Raw genomic sequence first — 13,413 nt, 5'->3', positions numbered from 1 at the left:
TCGTTTAAAGTACAAAACCGCGTATCAACAAAATCTCTGCGTATCAATATAATACAAAACCGCGTATGTGAGGTTGTATAAATTATTTTCTAGAGTAAAAGCACTCATATTTCCAAATAGTTATCTTTTTTTGTAAAGAAATCGAATTTATTGCTAGTATATTTCAGGACGAATGGATAAGGATTGAGCCAAGCGATTGAGAGAGCAAATCCAATTTTTGGCAGCAAATGTCAGTTACGCGGTTTTGCAGAATGACGATACGCGGTTTTGTACTTTAAACGACGATATGTATATACATACTTGGTATACATATCGTCGTTTAAGATACAAAACCGCGTATCGTGGTTCTGCAAAACCTCGTAATTGACATTTATGCCAAAAACGAGATTCCCTCACCGGAATCTCCTGGCATCAAGCCTTATTCAATCATACAATGGCAGACATAAGCCACTTACTATGTAGTGTAGGGTTTTTAATTTTTTGGACTTTGAATTGTGCCGTTATTTCAGAGGACCATCGACATTTTAGTTGCGTTCCAGATGTTTCACGACTTGCAGGAAAAGCTGTAATCTCCATTAATAAACCATATGGAAGGTGGTCACCTGGAATGACTTCCTGTAAAAACCTGCAAATCGTGAAGCATTTGGAACGCAGCTATTAGTGGGGATCCTCAACTTTTCTGTATAAAACCTGTAAAACTGTCAAAAAGCAAAAGACGCCATAGAACCGAGTATGGGAATGCTTTCTGGTAAATTCCTGTAAGTTCTTGCAACTTCTTGCGAGTTAGAGAACGCAACTATTGTGGGCTACAAAAGTAAAGGTAAATTTTTTCAATTTAGTTATTCAGACTGATTTAAATTTGATATTGTTAAGATCAATATAAATATTGTGCTTTAAAATTTTTCGACACATTGCCGATTAAAATATTTAATAACTTTAGCCTACTTGAACTAGATACCGTAATTTTTTATCTGCTCTTAATTTTTATGTTCTATTTTACTTCCTTTTAACTTGAATTTATTTATATTTTTCTTTTAAGGGCAATTGAAAAGTAATTGCATCCGGCAGCTGTAATGCTTGTTAGCAGAACTTTTTATTCATTGCATACTTTTGAGATGAATTCATTTAGAATCACAACAGCAGTTTCCTACACTCATTTCCGCCAAGTAAATAATTGCGCATAGGACGATTTAAACCATAATTAAAAAAAAGCGAAAAAATTTAAAATCTTAATGGCTGCACTTCTTTATTCATTCTGAACGTTTGGAATAAGCTTTTTTGTTTATTTATTCTTTAGAACGTTCCTGTTGATATGTTGACGCATATTTCAAACGCGTTCTGTTTATTCCGGCTGTGAAATGGGATTATCCGGAATGTATAAAGAAACGCAGCCAATATGATATCGGTGGAATGCTTAAAATATGGTATCACCTTAGATATTTTTTGACTTTAATTTATTTGCGCGCAGGCGCCGTGGAAATAATTTCATTCAATGACAGCAGCGCAGATAGCAAAATTTCACATAGACGACGACAAAGGTGATTACTTGTGCAAAAAAAAATCAACAACTATGCTGCATCATCAATTTTGGATAACGAAAAAAACGGTGCAACGTAAACTTGGCAGTAAAGAAGATGAATACATTATATCTTCGGATGCAGATCTCGATGCAAAGATCGAGGTGTTCAAGTCCATAGCTAGCACCAGCTTTGAATTGGGAAAAATCATTGACCAGCTGCAGGAAAGATTGTGCATTTTGTCACAGGAAGAATGTGTGTTCGGACGTTTTCTCAAAGAAGTAGGCAAACGCAGCAAGACCACCGGCCAGAGCATCACAAATACGGGCAAGGCTGTCTCGTACAGTGGACAACAGCGTATGTGTGTGCGTGTGCCATTGTTACGTTTACATCATGAGGTGGAAGTGTTTCGTAGTAGAGCCGTACGTGATACACAGGTAAGTACATTTGTTAGAAATGAAAGAAAACCATTGGATTGCACTTGAGTACGAACAGAAAAAAATTACACTTATGTGATTCGGTTGCAGGCGACCTTGCAGGCAATGGAAAAAGAACGTACTGAATATCGTGCCGCGCTTTCGTGGATGAAATCTGCCAGCACGGAACTGGATCCAGATACGGGAAAAGGTTTGGATAAGTTTCGCACGGCACAAACGCATGTACGAGCAGCTAAGCAAAACTTCGATAGCATCTCAATGGACTCCATACAGAAAGTTGGTTATTGCTTTTGCAGAAATTGATGAGGAAATTCCTTAAATTTATATATTTTCTATTACCCAGATCGACTTATTGGCCGCGGCTAGATGTAATATGTATTCACACGCATTGGTTTCTTATATGAGCGAATTGAAGGAGTTTGCACAAAAAACAGCAAGCACATTTGAAACAATCTCCAAGACTTTGCAGCAAAAACCTAGATATGACTTTTGTGTGTTAAAGGAGCTGACGCAAAATGAGGGTGAAGTCGATGAAGAGAAGATAGATGAAATTGTGGCGTTGGATAAAGATCAGTCGCTTTTTTTTGCGGTAGGTAGATTTTATGAAATGAAATAGTTATATAGCATTTTCAAACCAAAAAAAATCAGTAAAGTAATTCGTTTTCTTTTCTAACTGAAGAGTGAATATAGCGATGAAAAGGATAAAAAGATGCATGTGCAAGATGCTAAAATTGACATACTCGAGACCGCTCTTGCGAACGATAACACTTTAATTGAACTAACATCAAATGTCGATGACGAGCTCATAATATCATCCGAGCCACCTGCCCAACCAAATCAAAGCATTTGGTCTGGGCTGTGGCCCCTTGGGCAGGTTTTAGGGAGCAGCAACAACACCAACAAATCCAAAACTAGCGAATCCACAATAGTTCCAACAGCTCAAAGTTTGAATACAGCAGAGAATGCAACCACTGAGTGTACTAAAACAACGAAATCGACTAATTGGATGGATCTATTCGCAGAGTTGGATCCTTTAGCCAATCCAGAGGCTTTTGATTTAAAGCTTAGTGGTGGACGTTTAAATGCGCAGCAGATATAAATTGTTTAAACATTGCCGCTTTTGTGCATTGCCGCTAGATAGCAATGATTCAAAATGATTTTCGATAATTTCTTATTGTTTTGAGTCTATTGAAATGAACTTTTTTATAGGAAAAATGCTAGATAGGTATACGCATTCCTTTTATTAAATTCGCCTTTGATAAATTTGTGGCGCAAAAGTGTATCGTGAAAAATGAGTTTCAGATAAGCAAGTAGGATGTGCTGAGGAATGCATCAAGCCAAAGCATCAGTCTGTTTTATTTCTAAACTATAATTGATAGAAATGCCTGATGTTCCAATTCGTCATTTAACTGTGATTGCGCATATTGGACATTTGCAACAATTGTAGTTTAGAAATGAAGTGACTGATGCTTTGGCTTGATGCATTTCTGGACACATGCGTAGATAAAGTAAGGAAACCAGTAATTGTATCGGCTGTAAGTAAGCAGTTTTATTTTTATTGTAAGCGACATTAAAACTTCATTACGTGCTGAATTGTCACCATTAAAGTACAAGCATAATGCGCCATTAATCACAATTCTATTTCTCTCTATATGATTTAACGTGTGTTTATTTGAATTATATTACATAAAATCCATCAAAGGGACAAATAAATAATCATTGTTATGTGTATTATTTAATCATTTTACCGATTGTTGCGCCTCTTTTTTCGAATTCACCAGCTCTACAAGCTCCTTGACGCGACGCAGGCAATCTTTCTTTGTCCTGTTCGGTATGCATTCCGCTATTCTATCCCAGCGATCGGGCGTTGAGATTGGATAGGTTTTAATAGCTTGTTCCAGAAGCGCCTGCTCTTCTTTTGTCCACGTTTTTGGTGCAGCAGCTGGCTTGTTCGTCGCTTTCGCGGCAGCCTTGGTATCGTTATCACACTGCTGTTGTTCCTTATTACCATTTGTACTTGCATCGCCATCAGCATGGCTTTCATTATTCGTAACTGGTTGATTGACTGTAATATCATTGGTGGTTTGCACTTCCTTCTTCGATTTGTTGAAATTTTCAAAAGCCGTGTCGTTAGCCTGCGCTTTAAGTGAACTTTTTGAGAAATCACTATTTTGCATTGCCTTTGCTTTATTGAGCACATCGCGCGCACTCACTGTTACCCCAGCGGTTGAATGCTGATTAATGAAAGCGGCAATAACATCCCAACGCTGGAGTGTGCCAGCTGGGAATAAATTTACAGACTTGATGAGCAATTGCATATTTTCATTATTCCACACATCACTCTTCTTTACGTCTTTATCATTCTTAGTGGTTTTTTTTTGTTGCGTTAGATTGAGTTCCTCCAATTCGGCCGCAATTTTCTTTTCTACAGTTTTCAATGCGGCAAAAAATGCATTTTGTCCCTTCTTTTCAATATCTTTATTAAGCTCTTGCAGTTCACTTAAATTGAATACTTCGCAAATTTTTTCCACGCCTTCCATATTCTTGAGTGTTTCTTTATCACTATTGCCATAGTACTTGGACTCCTTTAGCTTATCGCGCAAAATTTTTCTTTCTTTTTTTAACACTTTCTTCATTTGTTCTTTTTCAATTCGTATTTGTTCAATTCGTTTTTGTTCAGCTTTCTCGGCACGCTCCTTTGCCAACTGTGCCTCCCGCAGAGCTCGTTCCTGTTCTGCTTTCTGTGCCTGAGCAGCATCCATTTTCGCACGTTTTGCCGCTAATTTTTTTTCTTTTTCCTCATTTTTGAACTTCTGTATACGTTTGTCATTATTGTATGCTAAATCGACTAAAGCACGGATACGCATCATTTCTTCTTTTTTTCGCTTAATACGAAGTGCCTTATTTTCCTTCTCAATCCAACGCCTTTCATCGCGATCTTGACCCTTTTCTTTATCCTCTTCGTCCAGATAACTAAATTCACGCCAAGATTTGAACTCATACCAAAAGCTGTAGAACTCTTCCACGTGTTCACGCTTTGAATTTTCATCGCCGAATTTTGGCACGTTTTTCCTTTCACTCCAGCGCGCGTTCAAGTCGAAACATTTATTAAAGCATTTATAAAAGCTGTTATCGATCTCAGCCTGGGATGGAAAGGAGTCATCAAATTCAGGATCAACAGAGTCATAAGCACGTCTCATCTTCGGTGTGCCTATTGAGAAAACCATTATTTTTGTACTAAGTAAAATAAATAAACATTCTTTGAACATACCAAGTATTTCATAGGCTTTCGTAATGCAAGTGAAATAATCCTCATCGGTGTTTACATCCTCGCCTTTGGCTTTTCGCTTATCAGGGTGATGCATTAACACCATGCGCCTGTAAGCACGCCGTATATCGTCATCGGTGGCATTAAATCTGTAAACGATACGCGCACGTTTTAAGATTTTATCAATTATTGTAACTGAGTGTTTGTTACCTTAATTTTCCTAAACCAAGTATTGCATAATGATCATGATCTTTCCATTCTTTGGGATCAAGTGATTTCAGGTAGTCTACATCGACCGCGAATTCTTCAGGTAACTTGTCCACCGCATCATCATTGCTTTCCGCCGCCTCTTCTGTAGTGGCATTATATCTATTCGAATTAAGGAATGCCAAGCCAACACGTTCGACATTCCTGCGGCTAAAGGCCAAATTACAATTAATTTCCACAAACTCCAGCATTTTGTGCCGAGATCAACAATAATTTTGAAAAAATATATAAGCAAATCGACAAGGCATACAGCTGCCTGAAGAAGGTTCGTAATTGTCAAAAAAGAACAACCACGAGATGATGATGGATTATTGCCAGATGTACGCAAATTACTAAAAAGGACGATAATTTAAACAAAGAAGGAAACATGTGTACAAAACTAATTTATAAATATGTACTTTTTTTAAATAAATAAAAAGGATTTCTATGTGGTTTTATAAACAAGTAATAAAATCTAAATTACAGCAAAAGCTAAATTTTAAGATAACGCTGATTACACGAGAGCACAATCAATTTTTTTTTGGAGACAACTCAGTGATGATTTACATTTTAACTTAGTATGTACAATACCAACATATAATGACATATGATTTAAGTATTTATTTACTTCCAGATCTTGATTTTTCACAAAGTGCTAAAAAATATAAATTGAAACAGTTTCCCAGTTACAGTGTGGTCTAACCATAAAATAAGACATTGTTAAAGAAATACTCTCATATGGCAGCCTTGATTGGAAATGACAGCAATGACAGCTTTTAGTTTGTTCCAGTATCCTTTGGGCAAAACCTGTGGAACTGTCAAACTACAATGTTACTCTCCCAAGTGAGAGTAAAATGAGAACTGAATCAGAAGTGTACGAGAACGCAAAAAGCACTATTTCCTGTAAAAACGTCAGTCGGTTTGTTTAAATTCTGCTTATTTTCACCAAAATTTCAATTTTAATCAGAATTTTTGTATGCAGTTTTGCAGACCATTTCATTCTAGTATAATGAAGTGCAAGTTTCAAGATGCTATAAAATCCCGGTAATTTTTGGCAATTTTTTTGCCGGCAGTGTTCTCCATATAAAAGAAAATGGTCGCACATACTTTTGTATGGAAAAAATGTGAAAAACCTTCAACAAAAAAAAAATCATTTTTGTGAGCTGTCTGCAAATGTTTTTTAATGTGGGCTGTCGCTTCACCTGAGCATTTTAAAAGAAATTCCAAAGAATCGGCGAAAAAGGCCGATGCCGATGCTCAATTTTGTGTCGATACTAGCCGATGCCGATTAATCGGTCGGACTCTAAGCGCAAGACGCCGCCATTCTTAGGTCCATTTTCTTTTTCGATGGTCATCTTATTGTCTTTTTATAATCAAGACGTTGCTATTTTTAACTTTAGTTTCTTTTTCGATGGTCCTATTATTGCCTTTTTATAATCAGGCAATATAAAAAAAAAGAATTTCCACTAAGTCGAAACTAATAAAGTTGCATGATGTAATAATACAAGGTGTTATCAGTTGGCAACTTCTCGCTCTAATTCCGCCATATTGACGGCCTTACGTGAAACAGTGTTACTTCTTGAACTATTCTTTGCCCATTAATATAGTGGAATGTTTTTAATTTTTTCTCAGTATACACACTTTGTTTTCTTAAAAAGGTATTTTATCTTATTTAATTTCATTTCATAACGAATATAGTATAGAAAAACAAATTTTGTTTAGAAGAAAATGTGAAATTTTATATTTTTCCCCCATATGTGGATTCATTTCTTGCCGTTTTTCTTCTCATTCTACTCAGCTAAGGCAGTGTCAAATCGAGCTGTCACAACTGATACTACCTTGCATTATTGCATCATGATAAAGTTGCAACTTAAGGCTGTGTGCGAGTTGACCTAACTTTTAGTACCTCAACTAATATTCCACTGGAAATTTCCAGCACTGCTACCAATTTAGGGAAACAACTGCTAAAACTGTGCGAGTTCATTTGACAACCTAAATTGTTTGGGTATAAGTGAAAAATAGGGCCCGTTTAGCTAGAAAAAAAAAAGAAAAAGGGGACATAGTTCATGATGCAATAATAGGTGCAATCCCGTATTCCTCGGACTCGGACTAGTAAAACTGTCAAAAAATAAAAATTCACTCAGAGCGAGAGAGGATCATTGAAAAGTGCGGGATCGCTTTCTAGTAAAAAATGGCAACTTCTGTCAACTTCAACATAACCTTCAAATTTTGGTTGTAAATTTTTGCTTATTTTGAATGTAAACGCATTCAGCTCACACATTTAAATAACCAAAAACACTTTCAAATTCATTAGAATCCACTTAAACAAGTAATTAGATACTTTTCAACATGAATTAGCAGAGTGCACTTTTCTTTTGTTTCTTTACGATATTTTGGAAAAATGACATTTTTATTAAATAATGTCAAGTCTGATCATCCGTTTATGTAATTTTTACTTTCATCGCATGTTTATGCAAAAGAATAAGGTATAAGTTTCTTGTTAATTGTGTGAAATGGCCAGAACTGCCGCAATGATGTGAAGTCGATGTTTATCGAAAGCATGATGTGAAATATACAAAAGCAAATATCTAAATGTTATGCACCAATTTGCTCTAAAAGAAAAGCTTGAAATTGACTTATTATTTGAGCATTTAAATGAAGAGAAATTGAAGGAAAAGTATTTTGGTTTTGTTTTTGTGTAGCAAAACTGTAAACAAAGGATGAAGGAAATGTCAACGAAAACACCAACAGTCGGTGTGAACAGCCTTCAGCCCACAATTCCAAAACTCATTTTCAAGGTGTTTTCGTTGTCGGTCAGAACATGGTATAATTTCACTTTGCATACACTAGAGATGTTAGTGGCAAAATTACATCGATGATTTTCTTTGATTCGATTGATTAGCAAAATTGTACAAAATTTTAAATAAATTACTGCAACTGAGCTCATTATGTGTCTAGCGGAACTTGTTTGACCCATTTCAATGTCTTGTACAAATTCACTCCTCTTTTTTGTACAATTGAAAATTTGAACGACAGCTCAATGTACTAGAGATGCCAGTTTTCAAAAACCTCGATGCATCGATATATCGACTATTTATACATCGAGAGGAAAATTTTCGATGCATCGAAGCAAAACATCGATATTTTAGATGTTTTTCCGACATCCCTAGCATACACGGATCGTATATCAACTGATTCCGCTGGTTCAGCTGTGATTCTATTTTAAGTGGGTATAAAGAGATTAAACTTGTTTTATTGAAAAAAACTCAAAAGAACTAAGTAAGGATGCGACAGCTGTATCGGATTTTATGAAAAACAAGAAGTTGATGGTACAGGTGAGCGAAAATTAAAAATGTAAAAATTTTTAAGTCGTCTATAAAAGTTCTGCAGTGTGAATTGTGGAAGGGGGAGGGGGGCCCGCGGGGTGCTCCAAAATTTTATATCGCATGCCCTAGACTAATGTGTAACGATATCGGGCAATTCCTCGTTAGGATGCCAAATAATTTTTTCTTACATTTGTTTATACTTTGTCACTGCATGAATCGATTATTTTCAATTAACACAACTACAATTTTTATAAACAGATACAAATTGCTAATGAAAGTGATATGCTGCATGGCTGGAATGCTAAAATACACAGAAATAGACTTGCAACTCACCCAAGGGGATGCGTTTGCATGCAAAAGGGTATGGAAATATTACCAGAAAATCAGCACATTTCATACACACAATTAAACACCAAGTTCATAAAACTTGCATCCGGTAATTGTTCCTATACCGCATGTCTTACTATATGTATGCGCATTTTATATTTCATTCAACTTTGTCCGTATATTTTTTTTTTCCTACATTAGGCGAAATATTGCTACTGCTTCCACAAGCTTTAACGTCGTCATGGATGCGGAAGAGTTGACGGACATTTTTTACACCAGTGACAAAAAGGGTCAAGTGTGCCGCGTCAAATTGAATGGGCAAGGCTTTATGCTACAGCGTGAGTCAAATAATGGCCGTTCTAGAGAGCAACTCATCAATATGAATGACATTGTCGGTAGTCGCTGTATTGTTGTAAAAAAAGATCGACGCGCCTGTTCGATGCTCTGCAGTTATGCCATGCAAAATGATGGCAGTCGTAGTGATAGCGGGGATGAAACGAAAAAGAAGCCCACTTCTGTAACATATGAACATAACGATGCTAGCGCTTACCTATATGTTTTTGCGTATATTCTAAATAAAAAACATCTCCGCAATATAATCCGTCGTGAGCGAACCGTGTTGAAGTTACGTTTTCGTTCCTTTGACACCTTCGGTGAAAATATGCGTGAAGCGGAACGTTGGTATCATACGGTTAGAGCATTCAAGGGGCATAGTTTGGGCACAAATGACACGAATGAACGACACATATTAGTTTTGTTAAATCCCAAATCGGGATCGGGTAAAGCACGTGAAATTTTCAATCGTCAAGTTGTGCCAGTGTTGAATGAAGCTGAACAAGCGTACGATTTACATGTAACAAAACATGCCAACTATGCGCGAGAGTTTGTGCGCGTAAAAGCGTTGGATAACTATAGCGGCATTGTGGCGGTAGGAGGTGATGGTCTGCTCTTCGAGATTCTAAATGGTTTGTTAATGCGTGCCGATTGGCAAGAGGCACGCCACATTCCTTTGGGCATTGTGCCATGTGGTTCTGGTAACGGACTAGCACGCTCGGTGGCGCATGTATGCGGGTGAGTTTCTGAAAATCAGAGGACGTTTTTATAACAAGTAATTCTTAAGCGAAAAACAAAACCGACTTCAATTCTCACATAAAAACTTAATATTATCGTAAATTTATTCCTGATCCAATGATCGGATTTAAACAAAATAATTATGGGACCACCAGTGAGGTAATACCTTTCCTTTAAAAAAATCTGTTAAAGTGGTCCAAAGTTATGCAGTGACATACATAAATAAAAGATTCCGACGAATTGATAACCTTCTCCTTTTTGTGAAGTCGGCTAAGAATACGTACAGTTACAGCCGATTTCTCAGTGGATGTTTAATAACAATCAAAAGATTATCTATCTTGTCTGTTTCTCAGTGTACCTAATAGATGATTAACTCATAGTTAATTTGCCAACATTGGGCAGTTAACTATTGATTTACTAATTATTTGTTAACTTATAGTTATTTATCAACTGAAATATCGGCTGTTAGTCACAGAATTATTCGTTATTTAATTTTTCACGTTTATGTTTCAAGTAAGTAAGCTTACCGTTGATTTTTTATTGTCGAGGGTGTTGCGCATTTATTTCTAAAAAATTTATTTTTTTTAGCTACGTGACACTTGCACTTTATTATACTGCAAAACTGCGTACTAAAAAAAAACGACGAGCAAAATAAAAATATCAAATCGTTTTTAATGTCGCGCCAGCAGCTGGTACAATCACACAACAAGAACATACACGGTCAATCGGCTGGCACCAACACTTGATGGCGCTATCATGCTGGTATCATCTATGGGCCCTTTAAGTAGTATGATACCACCCTTGTGGTACCACCTTTCCAACAATTTTATTGGGCTTGAAGCCGTTTTTAAAGAACTTTTTTGTGGAAAACAACAATAATTTACATTTTGGTAGAAGAACGGCCTCAAGCTCAATAAAATTGTTGAAAATATTTGTTATAAGGCCGTAAAAAAACGAAAACCAGTACCACCCTTCCGATAAAAAAATAATTGCCGAAATCGGTTAACGTGGTCCAAAGTAATGTGGTAACATACCTAATTTTTTACGACGAATTTATAACTTCCTCCTTTTTTGAATTCGTTCAAAAAATTCAGTAAAAATTAAATTAAAGCTAAAACCCTCGACTACTACCCCTGCAAATTAACCTGATAGTCACTTATTACAGGTCTATTCTGCACGTTACCAAAGATTTTGTAACCGGAAAATTTTATTACCAAAAAATCTTACCAGTTCTTGTCACCGCGATTATAGATACGTTGGTAATGCAGTTAAAATATTCAACAATTCAGCTATGAAGAATTGTGGAATTTCTGGCATTGCATATTTCACGGGGCAATACTTTATTACCAGCTTATGAGATGCTAACGAAATTTAATGGTTACAAGAGTACACAGAATGCGAAAAGAGTTTTAAAATTGAGAGGAACTTTATATACCGGTAAACAAAATTTGTATTACCAGCGCAGAATAGACCTGTTATATACCTTGTTTATACAGACACATAAAGCGCTGTTACTCAGTTCGGTGTGAACAGATGCATAAACAAAATTTCAATACGCGTTGAAATCGAAAAGTGTAAATTTATTATTAAATAAATGGCGAATAAAACTAACGGAGGTTGTTTACTTTTTAATACGGTTTAATCAAGTACGCTTTAAAGACTGAGGAAACGTTAGAAAGAAATATGTGTTGAATCAAATCGGTTTTTTGTTAATGCGGTTTTTTCGTAGGAATAGAGAAGGTATTAGTCATTTATTGAACAGGGAAAACTAATATCGGCGAAGTTACAGTACCTACCGCACTTAAGTAAAAGATGATAGATCCTTCCATTCCTTCCTGATAATACCATTTCTGCACCTTCATCTTAAGGTCACTTATACTGCCTTACCTTGAATTTAATTTTCCCCGAACCGGTTCAATTTTCACTTTTGGTTTTCATGTATTTAGGTATTATGGGCGGAATAAAAATTTTTGGGTGACATTTTTTTCGGGCGAAACTCAGGATATGGCAAATAGTCATTTATTGAACAGCCAAAACAGATTTTGACACTTTTTTTTTTTAATTTCCATTTTTTTATTGTTGGACGAGCAAAATAAGTGAATGAATATAAGCTTCTCAAATATTGGAAAAAACGCGATTTTTTGACACTTTGACCTCGTTTTTCTCAAAATCTGGAGCCGATGGAAACTTTATACTTACGGATTTGTAATGAGCACAAAAAACTGTATCAAAAACAGTTTTAACATTTGCCGCATCAAAATCAGTGTTGCCTTTTGTAATAGATACCATTTATTAATTTCAAATGAAAAAATATTACGAAAAAACTAAAATGTTTTCCAAAAAAAAAGATTTTACTAAAATTGAATTTTTAATTGGATTTTCTTTTTATTTACTAACATATGTATCAATAAATTCATTCCACTTTCAAAACTCAAAATTTACTTATACGTTTAATTCTAGAGAACCATATGAGCCAAAGCCAATCTTGGGTGCTACACTGACAACGCTGAGCGGCAAATCCATTCCCATGGATGTTGTGCGAATACAGCAACAAAATCAAGTAATTTTCCCGCATAAATACATATACAGATGTACATACTTAAGTTTTATATGAATTTACTTTAAAGGACCAATTTATTTCTTCTCTATCAGATACTGTATTCCTTCCTTTCCGTTGGTTGGGGACTCATCTCAGATATTGATATCGAAAGCGAACGCTTACGTTCGCTTGGCTATCAAAGATTTACAATTTGGACCTTACATCGCCTTATAAGTTTACGTACATATCGGGGCAAAGTGTCATATCTTCCAAAGGATAATTTTTACATGGAAAGCGATATAATATCGCTATCGGCGGCAGATCCACTGCCATTGAAGCATAGTAGAAGTTGTAATACCTGTTTGGATAAACTGAACAGGGGTTGTTTTCAATCCAATGAATGCATTGAAGCAAGCAAATATTATGATGTAATTTCACTACAAAACTCGCTGAATCAATCACTGCATTCACGTTGCGACAGTTGGTTTTCACCTGGCTCCTGTCGTAGTACTTATCATTCCGTCTCGGAAAGTATTTATCAGAGCGTAGAAGGTGATAGCGACAGCGAATCGCGGCGCCTACATCTCAGCAATTTGAGTGTAAATTTTTGTGGTCCAACAGGTAATGCGCCAACGCTTGAGGAGCCCGTACCCGACGACTGGATTGTGGAGGAAGGTGAATT

The 13,413-nt window shown here is 36.1% G+C and overlaps 3 protein-coding genes across 7 annotated transcripts in view; 2 read left to right on the top strand and 1 right to left on the bottom strand.

Moving 5' to 3' along the window:
- The first annotated feature begins 1,274 nt into the window (after positions 1-1,274).
- LOC118738965 (islet cell autoantigen 1) lies at positions 1,275-3,673 on the top strand. Its single transcript, XM_036470033.1, has 4 exons — positions 1,275-1,954; positions 2,045-2,230; positions 2,298-2,543; positions 2,634-3,673. Exons 1-4 carry the CDS (start codon positions 1,493-1,495, stop codon positions 3,051-3,053), a joined length of 1,314 nt encoding a protein of 437 aa, XP_036325926.1. The 5' UTR covers positions 1,275-1,492; the 3' UTR covers positions 3,054-3,673.
- Positions 3,479-5,789, bottom strand: LOC118738964 (dnaJ homolog subfamily C member 2). The gene is made up of 3 exons (XM_036470032.1): positions 5,433-5,789; positions 5,226-5,371; positions 3,479-5,165 (listed from the first exon to the last, which is right to left on the bottom strand). The coding sequence occupies exons 1-3, from the start codon at positions 5,678-5,680 to the stop codon at positions 3,694-3,696; spliced, it is 1,866 nt and encodes a 621-aa protein (XP_036325925.1). The 5' UTR covers positions 5,681-5,789; the 3' UTR covers positions 3,479-3,693.
- A 2,845-nt stretch (positions 5,790-8,634) lies between these two features.
- The window catches only part of LOC118738963 (sphingosine kinase 2), a 12,544-nt gene continuing 7,765 nt past the window's right edge, over positions 8,635-13,413 (top strand). The window contains exons 1-5 of one of the 5 annotated variants that reach the window (XM_036470027.1): positions 8,637-8,803; positions 9,053-9,230; positions 9,323-10,192; positions 12,653-12,752; positions 12,845-13,406. In XM_036470027.1, the coding sequence (XP_036325920.1) occupies positions 9,136-9,230; positions 9,323-10,192; positions 12,653-12,752; positions 12,845-13,406 (1,627 nt within the window). In that variant the 5' untranslated portion in view covers positions 8,637-8,803; positions 9,053-9,135. Of the gene's footprint in view, positions 8,804-9,052; positions 9,264-9,319; positions 10,193-12,652; positions 12,753-12,844; positions 13,407-13,413 lie in introns of those variants that run through there. The other 4 variants (XM_036470029.1, XM_036470031.1, XM_036470030.1 and 1 more) reach the window with 4 other exon arrangements.

Source organism: Rhagoletis pomonella, unplaced genomic scaffold (assembly GCF_013731165.1).
Source record: "Rhagoletis pomonella isolate Grant_MI unplaced genomic scaffold, Rhpom_1.0 Rhpom_scaffold_00005, whole genome shotgun sequence".
NCBI lineage: Eukaryota > Metazoa > Arthropoda > Insecta > Diptera > Tephritidae > Rhagoletis > Rhagoletis pomonella.
Note: the sequence above shows the minus strand (reverse complement) of the source record. Positions and strands in the feature narration are given on the sequence as shown.

Excerpts from the sequence above, each read along its gene's own strand:
- LOC118738965 (XM_036470033.1), top strand. The coding sequence starts at position 1,493 with ATGACAGCAGCGCAGATAGCAAAATTTCACATAGACGACGACAAAGGT. Across the intron at positions 1,955-2,044 it reads GAGCCGTACGTGATACACAG|GCGACCTTGCAGGCAATGGA; the intron begins GTAAGTACATTT and ends ATTCGGTTGCAG. Across the intron at positions 2,231-2,297 it reads CAATGGACTCCATACAGAAA|ATCGACTTATTGGCCGCGGC; the intron begins GTTGGTTATTGC and ends TCTATTACCCAG.
- LOC118738964 (XM_036470032.1), bottom strand. The coding sequence starts at position 5,680 with ATGCTGGAGTTTGTGGAAATTAATTGTAATTTGGCCTTTAGCCGCAGG. Across the intron at positions 5,372-5,432 it reads CTTGGTTTAGGAAAATTAAG|ATTTAATGCCACCGATGACG; the intron begins GTAACAAACACT and ends TATCGTTTACAG. Across the intron at positions 5,166-5,225 it reads GAAAGCCTATGAAATACTTG|GCACACCGAAGATGAGACGT; the intron begins GTATGTTCAAAG and ends TTTTCTCAATAG.